This window comes from Triturus cristatus, chromosome 7, assembly GCF_964204655.1.
Source record: "Triturus cristatus chromosome 7, aTriCri1.1, whole genome shotgun sequence".
In the NCBI taxonomy this organism is placed as follows: domain Eukaryota; kingdom Metazoa; phylum Chordata; class Amphibia; order Caudata; family Salamandridae; genus Triturus; species Triturus cristatus.
The window spans coordinates 95,500,278-95,526,232 of record NC_140590.1 but is presented as its reverse complement, the minus strand read 5'-3'; the positions used below and the strand labels follow the sequence as shown (position 1 = coordinate 95,526,232).

The 25,955-nt window shown below is 41.7% G+C and overlaps 1 protein-coding gene across 1 annotated transcript in view; it reads left to right on the top strand.

Annotated features, from left to right (window-relative positions):
• LOC146808907 (phospholipase A2 inhibitor and Ly6/PLAUR domain-containing protein-like) overlaps positions 1 to 24,668 on the top strand; it is a 521,661-nt gene extending 496,993 nt beyond the window's left edge. The window contains exon 6 of the mRNA XM_085614801.1: positions 24,538 to 24,668. Coding sequence (XP_085470927.1) covers positions 24,538 to 24,668 — 131 coding nt within the window. The remainder of the gene's footprint in view (positions 1 to 24,537) is intronic.
• Positions 24,669 to 25,955: the final 1,287 nt, after the last annotated feature.

Sequence of the window (25,955 nt, the reverse complement as noted above, 5' to 3'; positions counted from 1 at the left end):
GATTCTATGGATGCAATATGTGCTGTCGGCTTGCCATTGCACGTGATCCAAACCCTCACACAGATATACTGAGTTGTTGTAGTTATTTTCAGGTTACCCATTCTCCATTGGTATTTGAGTTTGTTAGCATATTTTACAAAGATCACCATTCACTACCTTTGTTTTATTAGCAGCTGCTGTCAATTTGTTTTCGTCAGTGTAGGTGCTTGGTGTGTCCAGTGCTCTTTGCAGGCCCAGTTTCGTGTGGTCCATCAAGACCATGTCATCAGTGCATTGCATTAAGAACAGTCGGGTCAGCCCAATTTTGGGTGCTAACAAGCTGGCTTTTGATATTGATTTGCCAAGGCCTGCAGTATATAAGATAAAAAGTAAAGTGCCAATACGCATCCTTGTTTCAGCCCTCAATCCGTGTACACCTTCTTATTTGCTGTGCTCCAGGTTAGTTTAACACGTACCCAGGTTCTGGTCTAGAGGTAAATTATGGTGTTTAACAGCATGGTTGAGATCCCCCAGTTTTGTAGTTTTTGACAAACTAAATTCCTATAGACACAGTCGAACGCCGCAGAATAGTAAATGATGCATGCAAAAAGGGAGCAATTTTGTTCCCAGGTGGACTGTTCTACCAGGTAGGCTAGGGCTAGACTATTATCCAATTTTAATGCTCCTGCCCTCAAGCCAGATTGGTAGACTGGTAGTGTTCCCTCCTCATTATCCAAGTTTTGTAGGTCTTTTAAGAGGAGACTTGCGTATGCCTTTGCCGCAATGTTCAGAAGGGCAATGATCCAGTAGTTGGTTGGATCTCCTGTGTCGCCTTTTTTATGGATTGGTTGCAGTAGGGAGCCTTTCCTGGCTACGGGGATTGTTGAATTAATCCTAAAGGACTTGTATAATGGGGTGAGTATAGTTTCCCAGAATACGTGATCCTCTTTAACTAGGTGTCCTGGTAGGCTGTTGGTCCCGGGGGACTCTGTTGCTTCTGATGTTATTTAATATTATTAGCACATGGTTGTACACATCAGGAGGTTCACTTGTTTCTTCCATGATTATTTGATTTGCTCCAATTTCTTCACCAGTGACAATATGCTGGCTGGTGCTTGTAAGTGATCATTGATACTCTGGAAGGGTATTGTAAGAAGACTTGCAGTAGAGTGTTTCCACATGGTTAATCCATGTGTGACTTGGAACTCTGTTTCACCGGTCGTGGCCGTGCCTCCACAGCATGTTGATGTATAGCCAAAATCGTGCATGTCTACTTGGGATTAAAAGACTGTGGATGTACAGCCATTGGGAATCTTTTGAAGTTCCGTATGTTTCTTCTGTGCATATTCCTGCCTGTCAGCCGTTTTTGGAGTCCTGTTTCATCTCTTGCACATTTTTAATTGCGGTTGGCTTGTCTCAGTGCCTTCTTACCTTGGCTGATATTGGCAGCACACCTTTTTTTTGGATCCTGAACAAAGGTTTGTTTTTGTGCCTAGTAGAATGTGGCAAGCTCCGGCACCAGTTTTGACAAATTTACGGGTATATTCACCTCAGTGTAGTTGATGTTGCGTGTGGGCCAATTTCTTTTGCAGTCTGCCAGGCCAGATGAGTCTATTTTATTCCACTTTAGTCGCCTTAGGAGCATGTGTATTTCCTCCCCATTAAATGCGCCATGGGGAGTGATGTGCTTCAGGCTAACTGTTTGCAAAGAAATAGGTGTGAACAGTGGCAGATGATCACTGGTCTGCTGTACTAGTTTTAGAAATTCTACCACTTGTACTTGAAGGCAGTAGCCCATAAAAATGTGATCAATAGTTGATTTGGATTTACCCTGGGAATCTTTAACTGTAGCGTGGTTTGCAGCTTGTACCTCTTGTACGGACCTTAGTCTGTAAGTGTTTAGAAATGTATTAAGCAAATTACCAGCGCGATCCCTTTGTGGTAGGATGTTTATTTCTGTACCCAGGTTATGAGTATTGAAGTCACCTACCATTATTATCCCACAATCCGGGTAGTTGCTGAACATTTCTTCAAGTGTATTGACCAGTTGCCTCATCTTGCCGTGTCTCGGGCTATCGTTGCAATTGATGTAAACATTCATGAGCAGTATCGTTATTGGGGACATGTTCAATTTCAGGCCTTGCAAGTGTAAGGCTTGGACCATGTCTGTGCTTATTGGGGATTTTGCTGATGTTATGGTAGTACCCAAGCCTATGTATATGGATAGGCCCCCTGATGGTCTTCCGAATATATCATGCTTTTTAGCCTGGGTGTTGAAATTCCTCGAATTAATCTTGATATAACCAATGGGGCGAGAAGCCAGGTTTCCTGGAGACACAGCAGGTCCCCTGTCTGTAAAAATTCAAATTCAGCTCTGTGCTTGAGTTGTGCCTCTCAAAATGGACTTTTTCTGCGACTGTGTATTTCTGTTGCTGGGTCTGCCCGTTAGCATGTGTGGATATTTTTCCTCTTTGGGTTCATGTAAATTGATCCCCCATTTTGCTAATAATAATTTGGGCTATTGTGCTGGTTTTCTATGTTGCTATTGTTGATTCTCTTGCTGTTCCGGGCCTTGAATTGAACTCGGATTACATCTTCTGTTGTGAGATTTATTATAATGGAGAATTTGTAAAATATTAGCCCTATTTAATGTATCTAAACCTCCGCAAGATGTATTTTCGGGTGTAAATACTATGATGTTGTTTTCTGATTCATTTCCAGTGTGAACCCTTAGCCTTATTTTAATGGCGTATGTTTCCGGGCAGTATCTATTTGGTATATTTGCTCTGCTATCTGTTTGGGCTGCAGTGATCTCCCGCAGCCCTATACTGTTTATTTAGGGGAGTGGTGTTCTTGTGCTATCCATATTGAGTGGATGCACATCTTGCTCCTGCCTGTTTAGATACTGTGCTATGTCGTTGCATTCTCTACTGTCAATTTGGAGAGGAAGATTGATGTCCTACGGGGCTTGCTTTGGCCCTTCGTCAGCGGGGCCATCTTCGTGGCGCGGTTTTGTGAGTGGTTGTGCTACAGGTGCAGTGGTTGGCTGGTCAATCCCTGGACTGATGGTAGACCTCGCCTTTTGAAAGATTGGGTAGAGTGTCTGTGGCCAAAGTGGTTTTGGTTGTTGGTCGACCTTTGGGTCTGTTTTGGGACCCGGGTTACCGTCTAATGCTTCCAGGGACAATTGTAGTTGCTTTACACAACGTGGTGTTAAGTGTTTTCTGTTTGCTTCTTCAGGTGTTTTTTGCCCTTCTGGAAAGCAATTTACTAGGTTCTGCGGTCTCTTCAAGGTTGTCCATCGGACCTTTGCTCCTCAGTGCAGCTTTGCTCATTGCTGTTGAGTCATAAGGGGTTTTATTTTGACCCATCGCAGTTGGCAGCTGCAAATAGGTAGGAGTAGTGTCTGGGCCTGCAATAAGGTTACTAGCTTGGTTGTGCTAGGGGATTTTAACTGTCATTTTTGTTCAAATATTGGGCAAAACACTGGGGTTACTCCCACATGTATGAAAGCGGAAGAATGGCACATGGAACACTCTGGGGAGGGTCAGGAAATAAATGCTCTCTTAAATAATAATTATGATCTGACGTTTACACTTCAAAAGGCCGTTATACCACCCATTACTCTTTATCCCCCTACCTATAAAGGTATGGGTTGTGCATCCACCATTAACTACATCTTTGTGTTGTCAGCCCTGACACATAATATAACATCTTTCAGGATGATAGAAAGTCCTTTCAGTGATAATAACCTTCTGGTTATGGGGATGTGGACTCAGCGGCCAAAAAAAGCCAATAGTTGGAGGGTGGGAAGGACATTAAAGTCAACGGACCAGGGGAGACATTTGCGATGGTCACTGGTTGATAGTAATGCTTTTTATTCATCCCTTTTTAAAGAGAGGAAACACGAGATTCGGAAGTGCCTAGATATCCTACCTTCAGAGGAGGATGTACTCAGATCTTTTGACACCATAGCAAAGTCAGTGAGGATTCTTCCATCTGTCCCAGTAGTCATGTCTCAGCCAGATATCCCAAGGTGGTTTGATAAGGAATGCTCCCAAGCACTGAGATCCCTTAAAGTGACGCTGAAAGAGACACCACATAGCAGATGTAACATTGCTAATGCCGTAGTATTTATAAAAAGGTTTTAAACGAAAGGAGGTCAATTCTACAAAAACAGGCTTGCAACAAACTGGTAGAGGCCAGTGAGCTGAAAGATAGCTCTCTATTTTGGAATGTTATTAATAGACCCTTCTTCTCTGAACCTGGCAAATCATCTATATGACATCACATTACACAAGACCAATGGGAGAGCCACTTCCAATCAGTTTATAATGTTGGGGAGAAAGCTTATTGTAATAGTGCATGGGAGCCTCTCCCATATGATTTGTATATGGTATTCCAGTTACACAAGGTAATATTATGCATAGAGGGACTGACCAACAATAAGGTGCCGGGCCCAGACAGTTTCCCCCATGACCTGTGTAGAAGTAAAATCAACGTGTGGTCCCCTATTTTAACCATGGTTTGAATGTGGCGGTGTCAACAGCCATGCCCCGATCATGGTCAACAGCCATTATCGTCCCTGTCTATAAGAAGGGGCATAGGGATAACCCTAATTGATAAATAGTCATTTCATTGTTAGACTCGACCGTTAGGGTCATTGGGCAGGTCATCCTTAACAGACTAGTGGAAAGGGCAGACACAAATAAAGTTATCTCTGAGGTCCAATATGGCTTCCAAGCAGACAAATCCACAGTGGACCAGTGCCTGAACCTCTTCCTAGTGATAGCCAAATACACAATTGCTAAAACGGGATCCATTTACCTAGGTTTTATGGATCTCACTGCAGCATTTGACAGGATGAACCGTAGTAAACTATGGGCCCTGTTAGATGATCTGGGTGTAGAGCGCTCAATTATAAATGCCCTGATGTCTTTATATGCTTATACCACCGCTGCTGTACGTTTTACTCAAGAGGGTGATCTCACAAATAGGGCTGCGGCAAGGCTGCATTCTTGCCTCTTTTTTATTCACATTGTACATTAATGGGCTGCAATCTGCCATGATATCTCTGCATGACGATACTCCGAGAATAGGTACTAGATCAGTACAAGTTTTGGTTTACGCAGATGATGTCATCCTCATCGCACGCACACCAAGAGCATTTGTCTCCTTTATGAAGGGACTGGACTTATCTCCCAATTACGGAAAGTCGTATGTGATGGAAGTGGGCGGTCGAGAGAAGAGTCATACACTTTACAATTGGAACACACTGAAAGAATAGAAGGTGGTAGATTAGGCACATGATCTCCGGGGGTGATTTTAAAATTATATTGATCAATTTGCATTTCTAAAGCTGTGTATGGGAGTGCAATTTGGGGCTATAAGGGTATGGGGGAGCTTCAGACGAAACACAATAAATACCTGAGATGGGTATTAAAGGTCCCTCAAGCCACGCCTGCCTATTCAGACTAGGAAGGACTCGGGATGAGGCATGTGGGGGATTTAGTAGCAGTTAAACCCCTTCACTGTTGGTTGAGCATTTGGGCAAAGGAGAAGGCCTCCCTTAACCATGAGATAATCCTGTATTGCCTCACATTGGAGAACGCCCTTAAAATAGCATGACTAAGATATATTAAAGACACGTTGAATAGCCTTGGAATATCAGATATGTTTAAAAAATTTAGATCGGTGAAGAAAGGCGATAAAAAGGTTAGCATGGAAAGAGAAGATAAGGAATTGCTAAAACTGTTAGTTAGAGCACATGTCTTAGTAAAATCAGTGCAAGGAATAGAACACTATCTTACTATTTTAACTAGTGCTTATGCCCATTTTTTAATTACTCGTTTTAGATTCAATATGTTCCATCATCTTGTGGCTGTCCCTATTGGATTTATAGCGAGAACTGAAGATAGAGGATCCTGTGGCTGTGATAATAGGTCTCCACAGGACATTTTACATTTCGTGCTTTTTTATGCAAATATTTTACGCATACCCGGCGACTGTATCTTAAACCATATCTAAAAGAAATAGGCTTTAGACAGGCTCGAATTGCGCTTTGTACTTGCAACTTTTACAGACTGAACACACTTTATTTGTGGTTACACACTTTTTAAGAGCAATAGTGAGGTGTTTTATGTAAATTGTAATATATCTAAATTAGGCCTCTAGAAAAACAGCTGGTTTTGAGACTTATGTATAATTTAATGACCCTGTAAGAGGAGTGTTTAATGTGCTGTTACTTTTATAGTGGTAACAAAATAAATTAGCCCATTTGCATGACTCTGTTATTTAGCTTTTTACTGTAGCGTATCTTTTATGGTTGTATGCTTTGCCAAATTAAGATTGCATTTATTATTATTACTAGCTCGGTTTTTAACATGGGGAGGGTACTTGACTTCTAAACAATGATTCTGGGGAGCATGATTTGGACTCTTCATTGTTATCGACTGCGGGATATTTGGAAAGATTTCTGCTTCAGCTGTCTCATTGCTTGCGTTGATTTTTACTTTGGTTGTCCTGTATGCAATGATTCTGATTGTCTGTGATCATATTTGTCTTTGTTTTAATTCTGTGACTAGTGAAGTAAAAACTTCTGGTAGAGAGCTGAGCTTCTCAACGATTGGAAGGCTTGAACACCTCACAGCGTGTTGCTTCTTCAACATTTCCAGATTCCCTTCTAAGTTATCAATTTTGGATGCTATGTTTGTTATAGCTGTTGCTTTTGCCTGCATGGTGTCCATTTGAATTTCAAGTTTCTGTGTTGGCCGTGTGAGAGCATTAATGGCAGTCGTTAATGTTGAGTTTATTGAGGATAAGAGAGTATTTTGGTGGGAGCAGCCAGATTGAGTTGTGAGCTTTTTTCCCGCCAAGTAGATGGTAAATTTCTGGTCCCACAAGGGGCTATTGCCTCCCAGTCCAAAAAGAGATGAACTTTGATAGAGAGTGTAAGGCTCCATTGCTGACTAGTTTTGTGAAAGTGACAGATTGTAATGAGGGCCACTGCCACTCATCCATTGGGTCGCCTTGTGTTTCCATTCCGGGTTTGCAAGTCACCTTTCAGGGAGTCCAGGGCTGATGATATTCCTAGGACTTTGGGTTGTCCTTGCCCTGTATCACCCAGCGGGGATTCCTGGCTCAAGGGGCGATCATCTCCACTGTTCAAGGGGCAGGTTGAAGGTTTGAGGGGACAGGAGTATATGCCCACATCTCAACAACAACAGGGAAGACTCCATTGAATTTGATGCTTTATTTGTTCAAAAGTGCATGTGAAATCCACTCTGAATGGAGTTGAATGTCTGACTTCATTTTGAAATAGGTGGCAATGGAATTTTGTGTCTCATAGCGTGCTCATGTAATAGAATTATTTGTTTGACACATGAGAGTCTGATTCTCAATCAAAGCTTAATCCTGATGGTATAACTGACAATTTATAATCTTTTATCGAAAACTCCTTTTGTGATGCCACAAAACAGCTTTTAATGGAATACATCTTAACACAGTTAAAGCATTACTATTGTGTGTCTTGGACAGCACAGCTATGCATTTATTAGACAGGCCCAAGAATGATACGGCCCTGTCACCCCTCAACTTCACAACATTAATTACTGTATTTTTAATACAGAAGAGGTGTACTCTTTTTCTTGCTTTCCCTCAGTATCTGCTTTTCTTCCTTCTCTTCACACCTCACTCCTTTCCTTGTCTCCATGCTCTCTTCACTTTTTTGACCTACGTCTGCGTTTACTCTTAATTGCCGCCTCCAGCACTAACTGCTTTTCATTTTCTAACTTCCCATCTTTCCCTTCTACACTCCTTTCATCCCAGCTATCTGATCTTCTTCCCTTGCTTTTCTCCTCTTTCCACTTTTAGTTCTCATCATGTTCCACTCCAATATTGCAGTCCCAATCATTGCTTTCTCCACTTCTCTTCACACTCTTTGTCTCCCATATCTACCTTTACCTTCAGACCTTTCCTACTTCTTCACTCTACCTTTTATGCTTTTGCTTCTTGCACATATCTCTATATCCACCGCAGGAATCCACATTTGAGCTCAGGTTCATACATTTAAATCTTGGTGTGCTTTCATCTTTCATCTTTCTGAGGTCAATAAAATGTGTGCCATTGAGTTGGATACCAACATTTTTAATTTGGTGTCAGGCCCCTCTCTGGTGGATATATGTACTTTGCAAACATATATGACGTGTTACGGACATAGAAATTTATTTTAATCTTTTGTTTTTTAATATTATTTCCAATGTTACACTGTATTTATTCCCTCTGTCCCTCCGTGACCTAGTACCTCCATGCCTCCTTTCTTCTTTCCATTCTTGTTTCCTTACATCCTCATTCATTCACCTTTCTTCATCCCTCGGTGCATTATTTCCTTCTTCCTTCATTCATTACTTACTTTCTTCATTTGAGGCCTCAAAGCCTCAAATGATCTTTCCAAATGCTGCATTTTGAGATGTATGCACATTCTCTAATCTGAGTTAACTTTTGAGTTGTTGTCATAGGCATTTTATATGTTATATCATTAAATGTTATATTGATTTGTTAAGTTCACTAATCACCCGGGAGGGTATCGAGGTGCTTGGGCAGGTGTGTTGGTGGAAAGTCCCCAAGGCACTCATATGAAGAGCCATGTCTTCAGTTTCATGCAGAACTCAAGAAGTGAGGAGGTGGCTCTGATGTGTTGAGGCTTTTGGATGTGGGTAGAGCAATTAAGTGAGGTGGGTGGAGCTGTGGAAATGGGTGTGGCTTCCCAAAAGGTCCCTATCCTCTAACTACAGACCAATCCGCCTCATTGATAGTTCATAAAAATTGTTGAGTTGGAAAACTTTGAATAGCTTGATTGAGTGGATGTCCGATTCAAATGTACTAACTTCCTTGCAGGTGGGTTTCACGGATGGTTTAGGAACAATTGATGAGGTGTTCCGCCTGGGGGGGGGGACAGGCAGACTTTATGTTATATTTTTGGACCTTCCATCTGCTCTTGATCTAGGCCCCAGAGAATCTCTGTGGAAGGTATAGGCGGAGATGGGGGTCCCTGGGTATCTTATAGAAGTTTTAACTAGACTACATTATACATTAGACCAATTATGCCTAGATGTGGTTCTCAGGGTGAATTAACACATCCCATCCCATATAATCAGGGAGTAAGGCAGGGTGTTGTGCTGGCTCCTATCCTCTTTCTATTATATATGAATGATTTAGTACCACAGCTTGAGAAATGTTAGAGTACCGCCCAACGTCTTGCCGGAGTTAAGATCCCAACCCTTTTGATTGCAGACAAAACCCTTTTATTATCAAAATCCCCTATAAGGCTCTAGATTCTTCTGGATTGTTTTGGGTCCTTCTGAAAGCAGCAGAGGCTGATGATTAACCTTGGCAAGACAAAATACATGGTTTTTAAACCCTAGCCAACAACACATGCAAACTCGACACTCAGTGGAGTGGCTCTTCTTGAGAGAGTTCAGATATTCAATGATCTGGGGGTTACACTCACAGAACGATTTGATTGGTTATCTAGATGCGTGGGCTCAAACTTCATTGTGGGGTTATTTTGAGAGCTCACCACAGCTCCTTTTTTCATTCGGTTAATCCAGCCCTTGAAATCTACAAAAGTCAGACTCTAGGAGCCACTCGGTGGAGAGCTTTTGGGCTTCCAGAACACTAGACCCTTAGAGATTATAGAAAATTATTTTTATGAGGAACCTAAGAAACTTACCAGCTAGCATCCTGCTTGTCCCCCTACATCTAAATTATGGCCTTAGAGGCATCAATGACACAGCTGAGATAAGACTGCTTTTGTGCTGGCTGAGACTCTGAGTTACCCCAGAGCTCGTGACATTTCACATGGCCATATAGGACCTGTAAGATTACTTGGCTTCGGATAATGAAATATCGGCTGACCCATATTAGGTACAGGAATCTTTGGTTTTTCCCTGCCCTTGCTGAGTTAATTTTAAATCTGAGCTAAAAGGCACCTATTGGCGTTATACTGAGAACCGAACTGAATACGCTCTTATGGCCAGTTCTCTAGCTGTTTCTTTTTACGGCTCAAAGTAGATTACCACCTGGAAGCATTTTTGGATGCGATCAAACCCCCCATTGTAAAGCCTTTCTATGTTGTATTCTGCAAGGGTATCTTGCCTATTTGCTATTTTGCGGTCAAGTGGAATTGCCACTCTAGCAATTGTGACAGATTTGGCCTGTTCTGCCCTGAGGGGGTCAAATCAGCTGAGCATGTCATATTTTTCTGTTCAACATGCATAAGCATCAGAAGGAAGTGGATTTGCCAATCCAATCCAAAAGAGCTTTATTCGACGAAAGTCATAAAAGCAATACAAAACAGGTACCAGACAATGCATTGTGTTCTCTTTCACACAATTTTTAATGTACACATGGAGGCTAGTTCTCCTAATTTCGCCATTCTAATGCCTGCTCTTGTAAATATGGGGCAGTGTCAAAAGCAATGGCTGTTGCAGTGGAAAGCCCCCAAATATGCCCCTGTCACGCTAAGTGATGAGTGTAAAGGAGCCACATTTACAAGGTGGCGTTAAGCCACAAAAAGTGGCTTAATGCTACTTTGTTAGTATGGAGAAGGGCATATTGCCACGAGAACATCACTAAAAGTAACGTTCCGGTGATGATATCTTCTTGTAGTTAGCCTAAGAAGTTTTCCGATAGTGTGTACAGTTTTTGAAGGTTGCCTATTGTGTCAGTAGTTTTGTGCAATTTTTATAAATGTGGTGGAAGTGAGGTATTGAGGTTTTATACGTAGCGTATTTTACTCGAATGCTAATGTATGTGACATATTCTGTATACAAGTCATGAGCACTGTCTCACATTTACTATAAGTCACCTGGGTGCAAACACATATAATGTTTTACATTTAAATGAAGGAGAATAATAGAGATGTGAAATTTTGTAATGAATGAATAAAAGAAATAGCTTGTCTAGTTTAACACTACAGGACTTGCAGCCATTTGAAAGAAAAAGGCATTTGTCTCCAGTAGATCATCTGAAATTGTGACGAATGCATTGACTTAAAAAAATGCAGTATTTGTATCTCTCCAGGATCTATTTCACTATATTGCATAGGTAGGGGATTATGGGCCTGGTGATTTGTTTTGAGGTTCTAACAAATTATTGTCCATAGGCAAGTTGTTGCCTAATAATTATGTACAATATGTTTTATGACAAATCTTTTGTGTCACATATTAAGATGCTTACCACCTGCTTCTTTATGCTTAAATTAATCAGGAAAAGTACTCAGTTCCTGCAGAGCTGCTCCAGAAAAAACCTATTTCAGGCCCTTATCATCGCTAGGTTGGAGTATTGCAATTCTCTTTTGTAGGATTGTCGCCGATCCCGCTAAAAACTACAATTTAACCAAAGTGCCTAGTCTGAGGCTGAGCAGGAAAACTAGCATTTCAGTCCATCTTCCTCTCCTTTACAGGCTTCCTATGAGCAAGTGTTGGTTATTGAAGATCTTAAGTTTCTGGGCCGTATACAGCCTCTCCACTGACAGTTACTTGGCTTCTCTTTTCTAACCTATCACCCAACTAGATTCCTCCAATTCAGAACTTTACATTATGCTTCCCTACAAGACAAAAATATCTATCTAATGTAGTCTAGTTCTCTTGTAGAACCCACCTTGTGAACCAAGATCACAGCATATAAAACTGCAAAAAAAAATATGCCCCAAGAGCTGAATAGAGAAAGGCAGAAAATCACTAGCAGCCCGATCGGAATCGACTTAACTGTATGAAATATCTATTCATTGGTTGAAAGCATGCCCAATCTGAATTTTTGAAAGAACATGTTGTTGTAGAATCAGATTCACAAAGCATTACCCCATCAGAACTAGGCATTACAATTTTCAATGGTTACGGGTAGCCAGTAGGAACAGCTGTGGCATGGACTACCTGGGGATGGCAAACATGTAGTCATCTGTAGACTGGTCTGAGATGCTATTAATTTTTATTGCCTGGAAAGCCAAAGTGGATCTCCCCAAGATTTGCTTCTTCTTACCATGATCTAAAAAAGCCCCCATATGTTCAATGGGGGGAACAGTTGGAACAATACACAATGGTTCAGTAAATGCTTCCATGAACAGCCACAGCAGGTACGGTATTACAACACATATATGAAACATTATGCTTTGATAACCACGTACCAAGTATTACACCTCTAAGTGCACCTGCCGTCTTTCCACTAAAATATACATCACTGATATCCTTATATCTCAGTGTCCTGGCTGTTGGGCACTTATTGCTGTGGAAGGTTGCACTCTTAAAATGTATTGTTAGTCAAGCACATGATGCCTTAATTCCACTAATATACTTACTGCATGCCTGAGAAAATATAAGATGAACTTTGGAATGAGGTTTTCACTTGATTAAACTTTTGGTTTCTTGTTTTATTGCCTAATCCAGCCTTCAGAAAGCTTATTCGATCAATCCAAACACCATGCGAAACATGTGTCAGCTTAAATGTTTTAAGAATGTAGAATGTTGTACAATGAACAAATAATATAATACTGAAGTTACTTCTTGCAGAAAAAGTGTTCATTCTAGAAAAGTTATTTTCACCCTTAGAAATGTACCCCTCAGGGTATGAGGTTCCAAACAAATGAAGTCACTAGCACAGTATGTTCTCTTATTAGGTTATTAGTATCATAACTGAACAGAAATAAGTCCATTGTTTGGGTCCTTCTTGTTGTAGAAAAAAAGCATCAGTTCAATCATCAAACATGCAAATTAAATGATGTACAGCTTTTCATACTAACACATTATCTCACCCTGGCAAACAATACATGTTATGCAGAGTTCCACAGTTTTACCAACTTATAAAATACACTAGATGATGGAAAACTGACGTGTGCTATCTTTGTGTTTCAGGTAAGACATTGAGAAGGTACAACATGAGAGGGTGTGCTACCATGGATGCCTGTGATGCTGGACAATTCAGAATATGGTCATCTAAATCATTTCATTTTGATGTAAAATGTATTCCTGCCAATAAAGTTTAAAATGGCCCTAGAAGTCAACAATCCATCCTTTTCTCAGCCTTGTTAATCATACGTAGCATCATCGATAATTCACTGTGGCCATTGGAACCATCTGATGCCGAGAGTCAGGTTTTATGAAAAGGACCACAGTTTGAACTAACCACATCCTTATCACCATGCTGGCGACTAATTAGGTCAAAGTGACGCACATTGTAAATACACCATGCTGTTTGTGGGCCAATCCCTCTTCTATTGGGCCAGCTTTGTCTGTAGATTGGGTTCTACCTGTAGGCACATTGAAGCCTTCAACATTTATTATAAGTATGTATTATGTATGTCACTTATAGAGAGGAAATGGAGTGATGTGAATGGTAGAGTTTGACAGTACGTAGTGGGTAGACAAAGAGGAGATGGAATTTTTGGAACAAGGCTGCCACCCTGAGTGGTGAACCTTGAAGAGCTATGAAGATGATCGCCACCATGAGCATTATAGTGAACTTGTATATGATTAGTCAAAACTTAAGTTATTTTAGTATTGTTCAACATTTCTGATGTCATTGGTCCCAGAGGTCTCAGTGGGAGCTGCTGGTTGCATGGGGCAGGTTTAACTAATGAACCAGACTTCAAAGGGGTTTAACTTCCTACTGACATTGTATGTGAGACAAATGAAAATTTGAAAGAGGGATACCATGGAGAATCCTGATTTACCTTGAAATATGGTGCATGGCTAGCTAACCACATCCCTTTCTTCCCAGTCTCATCTCAAACTTGAGCAGCTCCTTCCGAGGACTAGCAAGAAAAGGCCCACTTACCTCTGAGAGAGGACTCTTGTAGGAAAGTAGGATCTGATTTTATGGTTCACCCCACTTTTTGCCTGGTTTCTAAGCTGCTTCTGACTAGTTTGGCTGGGATCCTGCTAATCAGGACCCCAGTCTTTGTGCTTTCTCCCCTTAATTGGTATGGTAAGTACTTAGGTACATCCCAGATTGGACACTAGCGGACCCTAATAAGTTCCTAGTATATGGTACTGAGGAACCCAGGGCATAGGTACACCAGGGGTCCCCCATGGGCTGAGGCTTGCACAATGCCATCCATGGGGGATCACTCAAGCTGTAACTACAGACCTGCCATTGCAGCCTGGGTAAGCTGGTGCTAGCACTACTTCCGACAGATATCGGTTTCTTTATATCTGAGGTCACTGTACTTAAAGTCTAAAATTCACCCCTAAAGCAGGCCTTTCAATCCTGAATGCAGGGTGCTCGGATCTAAGTGTGAGGGTGCCCCGGCATGAGCAGGACACCCCTACACCCTTCGGAGTCCATTCTCCTGGGTTGTAAGTGCATCAGCCATTATGATACATAGAGTGGCCATGCATCATTATGCGATAACCATTGTTCAACTGGCTGTCATGAACCCTGTCATGTTTGGTATCAAACATGTTGGAATCATACCCCCACACGTATGATTCCATGCACTGTAAAGCTCCTCTGAGAGACAATAGGTGCTCCCATTACCAGTCTTCTAGACCCAGATAGCACAACATGGCTGATGCTAACCAGAGAAACAATTCTTCCCTCCTGCTACTGGGCCAAGCTCGAGCAGGGGAAGACAGAACAATAGCTATCCTGTCACAGGGAGGTGTGACCACTTCCCAGATGGGGTTTAGTGTATTGGGGCCGATGGGAGATGTTGCCAGCGCCTTACAGTCTGCTTGAGGGGCTCATTTGGTACCCTCCTGGCATAGTCCAGTTCAATCCAGCTCGGGGAGCCTTTGGCTCCCCTCTCTGGTGCGAAACTGGACTTAGGACATAGGAGTATCCTCCCCACGGTCCTACCCCTCCCCTGAGAGGGAACCTTGAATTGTCCCAACCCTTTCCCTAGGGTACTTAAGGGTTTACCTGTAGATAGGTCCCTAGATTCATGGTGGGACAAGATTGATTTCAAGACACCAATTCTTATTCGATTATCTGGGCCTCAAGACTGCAACTAGGAAGACTCCTGCTGCTTCTGGTCTCGTCACCCTACTCACCTGCTGCAACTTCCATGCCTGTGCTCCATACAGAAACCTTCCTAGGCCTGTGGACATCCAAGACACCTGAAACAATCTCCCTTGAAGTGAAGGAGTCACTTCCCTGCATCTGCAGGCACCGCAAACTAAGCTGACCGGTTTGCTGATCCTGGGCTCCCATGGACTTTCAAAAGGCTCAGCAACACAGGTGGTAGTTCTTCACATCTCTTGAGGCCTGCCCCTTCCTCTCACCAAGTTTGAGGCCAGTATCCCTTGTCATAGCCACAGGAACAGAACCCTTGTGCACCATATTGACTTGCCATTGCAAAGGCTTACTCCCTTCCTTCCTCCATGATCTTCGAGCTCCAAGTTGCCCCAACCTCAAGTATCTCCTGTGACCAAGATCTTCATTCTCAACACATTACTTGCACCATGAGCCTGAATCTTTGTTGAGCTGCTCGAGGTCCGCTTGCACCTCAGTACTTATGGCCTGTGGTCCTCTTGAGGGTCTTCTTTGATTTCTGTTGGCTCCCCTAATTGCTCGAGGCCTGCCCTGACTCCCCTGCTTGTGGGGAGTCACCTGGATCTTGCTGGTCCCCAACACAGCACATTGTTTGCAGTTGCCAAGGCTTGTTGGTGCTCTTGATGGACACCGACCCCTCAGCTCTCGATATCAGACATGGGTCAGCTCGTGAACAGCTCCTGGTCTTCCAAAGCATTGCCATGTCTTCACAGCTGCGGCTCCAAGGTCACCGTCAACTCTCCTGCAGCTCCCGACATCGGTGGGCATTCGTCTTTCGTGCTTCATGGTCACTCCTGAGAGGCATAGACTCTGTCCCCTCTGCTTGCAGGTCATCTTGAGTCCACCTTTGGATTTTACCTGTCACTTTCTTCTTCTCCAGCAGTGGCATCTTCCTGAAGTCCTACATTGATTTTGACATTGCTTTCCAATGCCACTTCACACCTATGCACCTGGCTTCCCTGGTGAAGGTATCCTGGTTCCTAGGGCATCCACGGGTGGGGTGGTTCTCCAACCTTCTATATTCCATGGGACTTCCTCAGGATCTGCTGGAAAGAGTCCTTCTTCTTTAACTTTGCAACCGCAACTTACCCATTGACTTGTAATGAGCCTGCCGTCATGTTCCCACTCTGCACACAGCCTCTGTTGGGTTCCCGGTTACTTACCTCAGGTAGTTCATTGGGTCCCCGATGCTTCTGCATCTTCTCAGTATAGTCTTGACTTGAGTCATGGTTCGCATATCACTATTTTATCACATCGTTTGGCCTCCCCATGGCAACCACTGTGTATTGGTGCTACTTACCTGTTTTTATTGCAAAGTATTGTGTGCATTGTGTATATTTCCGACTAGGAGATATTTTTATGTGTTAGTGAGTGTCTTATAATAAATACATATTTTTATAAATACACTTTATGATTCTTTTTTTACTTAATCTATACCAATAGGATTATGTTTTGGTAAAACTAGCTGCTTTACACTCCTTCTGGACTGAGCCCAAACGCTGCGCTCTACACCTACCACTTAGAGAGCTTTCTAAGGTTGTCTAAGAGCACGAACATCACCAGAATGGTTGTCTTGTATAGTGCAGGGTGCCCACTTACATAAGTGTGCACCATATACTAAGCCAGCTTCTCACAACACTGAAAAGTGCTGATGATCAAACACTGTAGCTGATCATCCCCATGTTCTTCTCCACCTCTGGCCAATGTCCCTTCACACTGATTTTCCACACTTCTAAAACACAGAATGCACTGATATTTGTGGGACTTTCCTGTGTGTTCCCATATCCATCCTGCTCTGCCACATCACGTTTTGTGGGTGGTAACAAGTAAACACAGGGAAAGAGGCCGGAGCATACAAATCTGTCTTTAAATTGACCTTGATACTTTTCATACTTTTGCACCTGGCTACTGTGGTGATGGCAGCGTGACACATTTTTGGTTTGGAAATTAGAAGCAGCGTTTTTAATGTATTTTTGAGCCTTCATGACTGTTGGTTATGATAATCTTTTTTTTTGTATTCACCCAGATTTCTGCCTTTTTTTGCTGTATCCGTTTCAACGGGCCATAGGTTTGTGTAAACCTCACTACTGCTAACCAGTGGCAAAGTGCTTGTGATCTCCTCTTTAAAAATGTTAGAATTGGTATACCACTAAGCGGCACATTTAATGTATTTGTAAGTCCCTAGTTGATAGCACCACATGTATCCAGTTTCATACAATGACTTTGCCCCAAGAGGGATGAGGCATGCTGTGGGTCTAGTGAAATGCATCAATAAGGTGAGTGTTTGGGCCACTGCCTTAATTACTGTGGTGTAGACACGAGCAGACTCCACAGACTGTTAAATCATTGTGTGTGATGGAAAAGCAGTAGTGTGGTTGAGCATTTGGGCAAAGGAGAAGGCCTCCCTTAACCATGAGATGACCCTGAATTGCCTCGCATTGGAGAACGCCCTTAAAATAATTGCATCACTAAGATATATTAAAGACACATTGAAAGGCCTTGGAATATCAGATATGTTTAAAAAAAATTGATCGGTGAAGAAAGGCGATAAAAAGGTTAGCATGGAACGAGAAGATAAGGAATTGCTAAAACTGTTAGAGCGCATGTCTCAGTAAAATCAGTGCAAGGAATAGAAAACGATCTTACTATTTTAACTATTGCTTATGCCCAGTTTTTTAATTACTCATTTTAGATTCAATATGTTCCATCATCTTGTCGCTGTCCCTATTGGATTTATAGCGAGCACTGAAGATAGAGGACCCTGTGGCTGTGATAATAGGTTTCCACAGGACATTTGACATTGGTGTTTTTATGCAAATATTTTATGCATACCCGGCAACTGGATCTTAAACCATATCTAAAATATATAGGCTTTAGACAGGCTCGAATTGCGCTTTTGTACATGCAACTTTTACAGACTGAACACACTTTATTTGTGGTTACACACTTTTTAAGAGTAATAGTGAGGTGTTTTATGCAAATTGCAATATATCTAAATTAGGCCTCTAGAAAAACAGCCGGTTTTGAGACTTATGTATAATTTAATGACCCTGTAAGAGAAGTGTTTAATGTGCTGTTACTTTTATAGTGGTAACAAAATAAATTAGCCCATTTGTCTGACTCTGTTATTTAGTTTTTTTCTGTAGCGTGTCTTTTATGCTTGTATGCTTTGCCGAATTAAGATTGATTTATTGTTATTACTAGCTTGGTTTTTAACATGGGTAGGGGACTTGACTTCTAAACAATGATTCTGGGGAGCATGATTTGGACTCTTCATTGTTATCGAATGTGGTAAGATTTCTGCTTCGGCTGTCTCATTGCTTGCGTTGTTTTTTACTTTGTTTGGAGCCTTGTCCTGTATGCAATGAATCTGATTGTCTGTTATCATATTTGTCTTTGTTTTAATTGTGTGACTAGTGATGTAAAAACTTCTGGCAGAGAGCTGAGCTTCTCAACGGTTGGAAGGCTTGAAAACCTCACACAGTGTTGCTTCTTCAACATTTCCAGATTCCCTTCTAAGTTATCAATTTTGGATGCTATGTTCGTTATAGCTGTTGCTTTTGCCTGCATGATGTCGTTTTGAAATTAAAGTTAATGTGTTTGCCATGTGAGAGCATTAATGGCAGTCGTTAATGTTGAGTTTATCGAGGATAAGAGAGTATTGTGGTGGGAGCAGCCAGATTGAGTTGTGAGCTTTGTCCCGCCAAGTAGATTGTAAAAGTTCTGGTCCCACAAGGGGCTATTGCCTCCCAGTCCAAAAAGAGATGAACTTTGATGGAGAGTGTAAGGCTCCATTGCTGACTAATTTTGTGAAAGTGACAGATTGTAATGAGGGCTACTGCCACTCATCCATTGGGTCGCCTTGCGTTTCCATTCCAGGTTTTGCAAGTCACCTTTCAGGGAGTCCAGGGCTGATGATATTCCTAGGACTTGGGATTGTCCTTGCCCTGTATCACCCAGCGGGGATTCCTGGCTCAAGGCGCGATCAGCTCCACTGTTCAAGGGGCAGGTTGAAGGTTTGAGGGGATAGGAGTATATGCCCACATCTCAACAACAGCAGGGAAGACTCCATTGAATTTGATGCTTTATTAGTTCAAAAGTGCATGTGAAATCCACTCTGAAAGGAGTCGAATGTCTGACTTCATTTTGAAATAGGTGGCTATGGGATTTTGAGTCTCATAGCCTGATCATGTAATAGAATTATTTGTTTGACACATGAGAGTCTGATTCTCAATCAAAGCTTAATCCTGATGGTATAACTGACACTTTATTATCTTTTATCGAAAACTCCTTTTGTGATGCCACAAAGCAGCTTTTAATGGAATACATATTAACACAGTTAAAGAATTGCTTTTGTGTGTCTTGGACAGCACAGCTGTGCATTTATTAGACAGGCCCAAGAATGATACGGCCCTGTCACCCCTCAACTTTACAACATTAATAACAGTATTTTTAATACAGAAGAGGTGTGCTCTTTTTCTTGCTTTCCCTCAGTATCTGCTTTTCTTCCTCCTCTTCACACCTTACTCCTTTCCTTGTCTCCATGCTCTCTTCACTTTCTGCCCTACGTCTGCGTTTACTCTTAATTGCCGCCTCCAGCACTAACTGCTTTTCATTTTCTAACTTTCCATCTTTCCCGTCTACACTCCTTTCATCCCAGCTATCTGATCTTCTTCCCTTGCTTTTCTCCTCTTTCCACTTTTAGTTCTCATCATGTTCCACTCCAATATTGCGTCCCAATCGTTGCTTTCTCCACTTCTCTTAACACTCTTTGTCTCCCATATCTACCTTTACCTTCAGACCTTTCCTACTTCTTCACTCTACCCTTTATGCTTTTGCTTATTGCACATATCTTTATATCCACCCCAGGAATCCACACTTGAGCTCAGGGTCATAAATTTAAATCTTGGTGTGCCCACTTAGTCTTTCATCTTTCTGAGGTCGATAAAATGTGTGCCATTGAGTTGGATACCAACATTTTTAATTTGGTGTCAGGCCCCTCTCTGGTGGATATATGTACTTTGCAAACATATATGACGTGTTACGGAAATAGAAATGTATTTTAATCTTTTGTTTTTTAATATTATTTCCAATGTTACACTGTTTTTATTCGCTCTGTCCCTCCGTGACCCAGTACCTCCATGCCTCCTTTCTTCTTTCCATTCTTGTTTCCTTACATCCTCATTCATTCGCCATTCTTCCTCCCTCGGTGCATTGTTTCCTTCTTCCTTCATTCGTTACTTTACTTTCTTCCTTTGAGGCCTCAAGTCCGCAAATGACCTTTCCAAATGCTGCATTTTGAGATGTATGCACATTCGCTAATCTGAGTTAACTTTTGAGTTGTTGTCATAGGCATTTTATATGTTATATTATTAAATGTTATATTAATTTGTTAAGTTCAATAATCACCGGGGAGGGTATCGAGGTGTTTGGGCAGGTGTGTTGGTGGAAAGTCCCCAAGGCACTCATATGAGGAGCCATGTCTTCAGTTTCATGCAGAACTCAAGAAGTTAGGAGGTGGCTCTGAAGTGTTGCGGCTTGTGGATGAGGGTAGAGCAATTAAATGAGGTGGGTGGAGCTGTGGAAGTGGGTGTGGCTTCCCAAACAAATGTGAGCACCTGTACTTAATATTTTACAAACTAAGCACTGGCTGAAATAATCCCAATTTTAAAAAAGATTTCCAGATCCCTACCCTCTAACTACAGACCAATCCGCCTCATTGATAGTTCATAAAAATTGTTGAGTTGGATAACTTTGAATAGGTTGATTGAGTGGATGTCCGATTCAAATGTACTAACTTCCTTGCAGGTGGGTTTCACGGATGGCTTAGGAACAATTGACGAGGCGTTCCGCCTGGGGTTGGGGGGGCAGGCAGACTTTATGTTATATTTTTGGACCTTCCATCTGCTCTTGATCTAGGCCCCAAAGAATCTCTGTGGAAGGTATAGGCGGAGATGGGGGTCCCTGGGTATCTTATAGAATTTTAACTAGACTACATTAGACCAATTATGCCTAGATGTGGTTCTCAGGTTAAATTAACACATCCCATCCCGTATAATCAGGGAGTAAGGCAGGGTGGTGTGCTGGCTCCTAATCTCTTTCTATTATATATGAATGATTTAGTACCACAGCTTGAGAAATGTTAGAGTAACGCCCAACGCCTTGCCGGAGTTAAGATCCCAACCTCTTTTGATTGCAGACAAAACCCTTTTATTATCAAAATCCCCTATAAGGCTCTAGATTCTTCTGGATTGTTTTGGGTCCTTCTGAAAGCAGCAGAGGCTGATGATTAACCTCGGCAAAACAAAATACATGGTTTTCAAACCCTAGCCAAATACCCATGCAAACTCGACTCTCAGTGGAGTGGCTCTTTTTGAGAGAGTTTTGATATTCAATGATCTGGGGGTTACACTCACAGAACAATTTGATTAGTTATCTAGATGCGTGGGCTCAAACTACATTGTGGGGTTATTTTGAGAGCTCACCACAGCTCCTTTTTTCATACGGTTACTCCAGCTCTTGACATCTACAAAAGTCAGACTCTAGGAGCCACTCGGTGGAGAGATTTTGGGCTTCCAGGACACTAGACCCTTAGAGATTATAGAAAATTATTTTTATGAGGAACCTAAGAAACTTACCAGCTAGCATCCTGCTTGTCCCCCTACATCTAAATTATGGCCTTAGACGCATCAATGACACAGCTGAGATAAGACTGCTTTTGTGCTGGCTGAGACTCTGAATTACCCCAGAGCTTGTGACATTTCACATGACCATAGAGGACCTGTAAGATTACTTGGCTTCGGATAATGAAATATCGGCTGGCCCAGATTAGGTACAGGAATCTTTGGTTTTTTCCCTGCCCTTGCTGAATTAATTTTAAATCTGAGCTAAAAGGCACCTATTGGCGTTATACTGACAACCAAACTGAATACGCTCTTATGGCCGGTTGTCTAGCTGTTTCTTTTTTAAAGTTCAAAGTAGATTACCACCTGGAAGCATTCTTGGATGCGATCAAACCCCCGTTGTAAAGCCTTTCTATGTTGTATTCTGCAAGGGTATCTTGCCCATTTGCTCTTTTGCAGTCAAGTGGAATTGCCACTCTAGCAATTGTGACAGATTTGGCCTGTTCTGCCCTGAGGTGGTCAAATCAGTTGAGCATGTCATATTTTTCTGTTCAACATGCATAAGCATCAGAAGGAAGTGGATTTGCACTAACATGCAGATTAGGAATGTTAGGACTACATACAGTATTTTAAGAAGTGTTACCAGACAATGAATTGTGTTCTCTTTCACACAATTTTTAATGTACACATGGAGGCTAGTTCTCCTAATTTCGCCATTCTAATGCCTGCTCTTGTAAATATGGGGCAGTGTCAAAAGCAATGGATGTTGCAGTGGAAAGCCCCCAAATATGCCCCTGTCACGCTAAGTGATGAGTGTAAAGGAGCCATATTTACAAGGTGGCGTTAAGCCACAAAAAGTGGCTTAATGCTACTTTGTTAGTATGGAGAAGGGCATATTGCCACGAGAACATCACTAAAAGTAACGTTCCGGTGATGATATCTTCTTGTAGTTAGCCTAAGAAGTTTTCCGATAGTGTGTACAGTTTTTGAAGGTTGCCTATTGTGTCAGTAGTTTTCTGCAATTTTTATAAATGTGGTGGAAGTGAGGTATTGAGGTTTTATACGTAGCGTATTAGACTCAAATGCTAATGTATGTGACATATTCTGTATACAAGTCATGAGCACTGTCTCACATTTACTATAAGTCACCAGGGTGCAAACACATATAATGTTTTACATTTAAATGAAGGAGAATAATAGAGATGTGAAATTTTGTAATGAATGAATAAAAGAAATAGCTTTTCTAGTTTAACACTACAGGACTTGCAGCCAATTGAAAGAAAAAGGCATTTGTCTCCAGTAGATCATCTGAAATTGTGACGAATGCATTGACTTAAAAAAATGCAGTATTTGTATCTCTCCAGGATCTATTTCACTATATTGCATAGGTAGGGGATTATGGGCCTGGTGATTTGTTTTCAGGTTCTACCAAATTATTGTCCTATGAGCAAGTGTTGGTTATTAAAGATCTTATGTTTCTGGGCCGTATACAGCCTCGCCACTGACAGTTACTTGGCTTCTCTTTTCTAACCTATCCCCCAACTAGATTCCTCCAATTCAGATCTTTACATTATGCTTCCCTACAAGACAAACATATCTATCTAATGTAGTCTAGTTCTCTTGTAGAACCCACCTTGTGAACCAAGATCACAGCATATAAAACTGCAAATAAAATATGCCCCAAGAGCAGAATAGAGAAAGGCAGAAAATCACTAGCAGCCCGATCGGAATCGACTTAACTGTATGAAATATCTATTCATTGGTTGAAAGCATACCCAATCAGAATTTTTGAAAGATCATGTTGTTGTAGAATTAGATTCACAAAGCATTACCCCATCAGAACTAGGCATTACACTTGCACAATTTTCAATGGGTACGGGTAGCCAGTAGGAACAGCTGTGGCATGGACTTCCTGGGGATGGCAAACATGTAGTCATCTGTAGACTGGTCTGAGATGCTATTAATTTTTATTGCCTGGAAAGCCAAAGTGGATATCCCCAAGATTTGCTTCTTCTTACCATGATCTAAAAAAGCCCCCATATGTTCAATGGGGGGAATAGTTGGAACAATACACAATGGTTCAGTAAATGCTTCCATGAACAGCCACAGCAGCTACGGTATTACAACACATATATGAAGCATCATGCTTTGATAACCACGTACCAAGTATTACACCTCTAAGTGCACCTGCCGTCTTTCCACTAAAATATACATCACTGATATCCTTATATCTCAGTGTCCTGGCTGTTGGGCACTTATTGCTGCGGAAGGTTGCGCTCTTAAAATGTTTTGTTAGTCAAGCACATGATGCCTTAATTCCACTAATATACTTACTGCATGCCTGAGAAAATATAAGATGAACTTTGGAATGAGGTTTTCACTTGATTAAACTTTTGGTTTCTTGTTTTATTGCCCTATCCAGCCTTCAAAAAGCTTATTTTATCAATCCAAACACCATGCGAAACATGTGTCTGCTTAAAGGTTTTAAGAATCTAGAATGTTGTACAATGAACAAATAATATAATACTGAAGTTACTTCTTGCAGCAAAAGTGTTCATTCTAGAAATGTTATTTTCACCCTTAGAAATGTACCCCTCAGGGTATGAGGTTCCAAACAAATGAAGTCACTAGCACAGTATGTTCTCTTATTAGGTTATTAGTATCATAACTGAATAGAAAAAAGTCCATTGTTTTGGTCCTTCTTTTTGTAGAAAAAAAGCCTCAGTTCAATCATCAAACATGCAAATTAAATGATGTACACCTTTTCATACTAACACATTATCTCACCCAGGCAAACAATGCATGTTATGCAGAGTTCCACAGTTTTACCAACTTACAAAATACACTAGATGATGGAAAACTGACGTGTGCTATCTTTGTGTTTCAGGTAAGACAGTGAGAAGGTACAACATGAGAGGGTGTGCTACCATGGATGCCTGTGATGCTGGACAATTCAGAATAGTGTCATCTAAATCATTTCATTTTGATGTACAATGTATTCCTGCCAATAAAGTTTAAAATGGCCCTAGCAGTCTACAATCCATCCTTTTCTCAGCCTTGTTAATCATACGTAGCATCATCGATAATTCACTGTGGCCATCGGAACCATCTGATGCCGAGAGTCAGGTTTTATGAACAGGTCCACAGTTTGAACTAACCACATCTTTATCACCATGCTGGTGACTAATTAGGTCAAAGTGACGCACATTGTAAAGACACCATGCTGTGTGTGGGCCACTCCCTCTTCTATTGGGCCAGCTTTGTCTGTAGATTGGGTTCTACCTGTAGGCACATTGAAGCCTTCAGCATTTATTATAAGTATGTATTATGTATGTCACTTATAGAGAGGAAATGGAGTGATGTGAATGGTAGAGTTTGACAGTACATAGTGGGTAGACAAAGAGGAGATGGAATTATTGAAGCAAGGCTACAGCCCTGAGTGGTGAACCTTGAAGAGCCATGAAGATGATAGCCACCATGAGCATTATAGTGAACATGTATATGATTAGTCAAAACTTAAATTATTTTAGTATTGTCCAACATTTATGATATCATTGGTCCCAGAGGTCTCAGTGGGAGCTGCTGGGTGGGTGCATGGGGCAGGTTTAACTAATGAACCAGACTTCAAAGGGGTTTAACTTCCTAATGACATTGTATGTGAGACAAATGAGAATTTGAAAGAGGGATACCATGGAGAATCATGATATACCTTGAAATATGGTGCATGGCTAGCGACCACATCCCTTTCTTCCCAGTATCATCTCAAACTTGAGCAGCTCCTTCCGAGGACTAGCAAGAAAAGGCCCACTTACCTCTGAGAGAGGACTCTTGTAGGAAAGTAGGATCTGCTTTTATGGTTCACCCCACTTTTTACCTGGTTTCTATGCTGCTTCTGACTAGTTTGGCTGGGATCCTACTAATCAGGACCCCAGTCTTTGTGCTTTCTCCCCTTAATTGGTATGGTAAGTACTTAGGTACATCCCAAATTGGACACTAGTGTAACCTTATAAGTTCCTAGTATATGGTACTGAGGAACCCAGGGCATAGGTACACCAGGGATCCCCCATGGGCTGAGGCATGCACAATGCCATCCATGGGGGATCACTCAAACTGTAACTACAGACCTGCCATTGCAGCCTGGGTAAGCTGGTGCTATCACTACTTCCGACAGATATAGAATTCTTTATATCTGAGGTCACTGTACTTAAAGTCTAAAATTCACCCCTAAAGCAGACCTTTCAATCCTGAAGGCAGGGTGCTCGGTTCTAAGTGTGAGGGTGCACCGGCATGAGCAGGACACCCCTA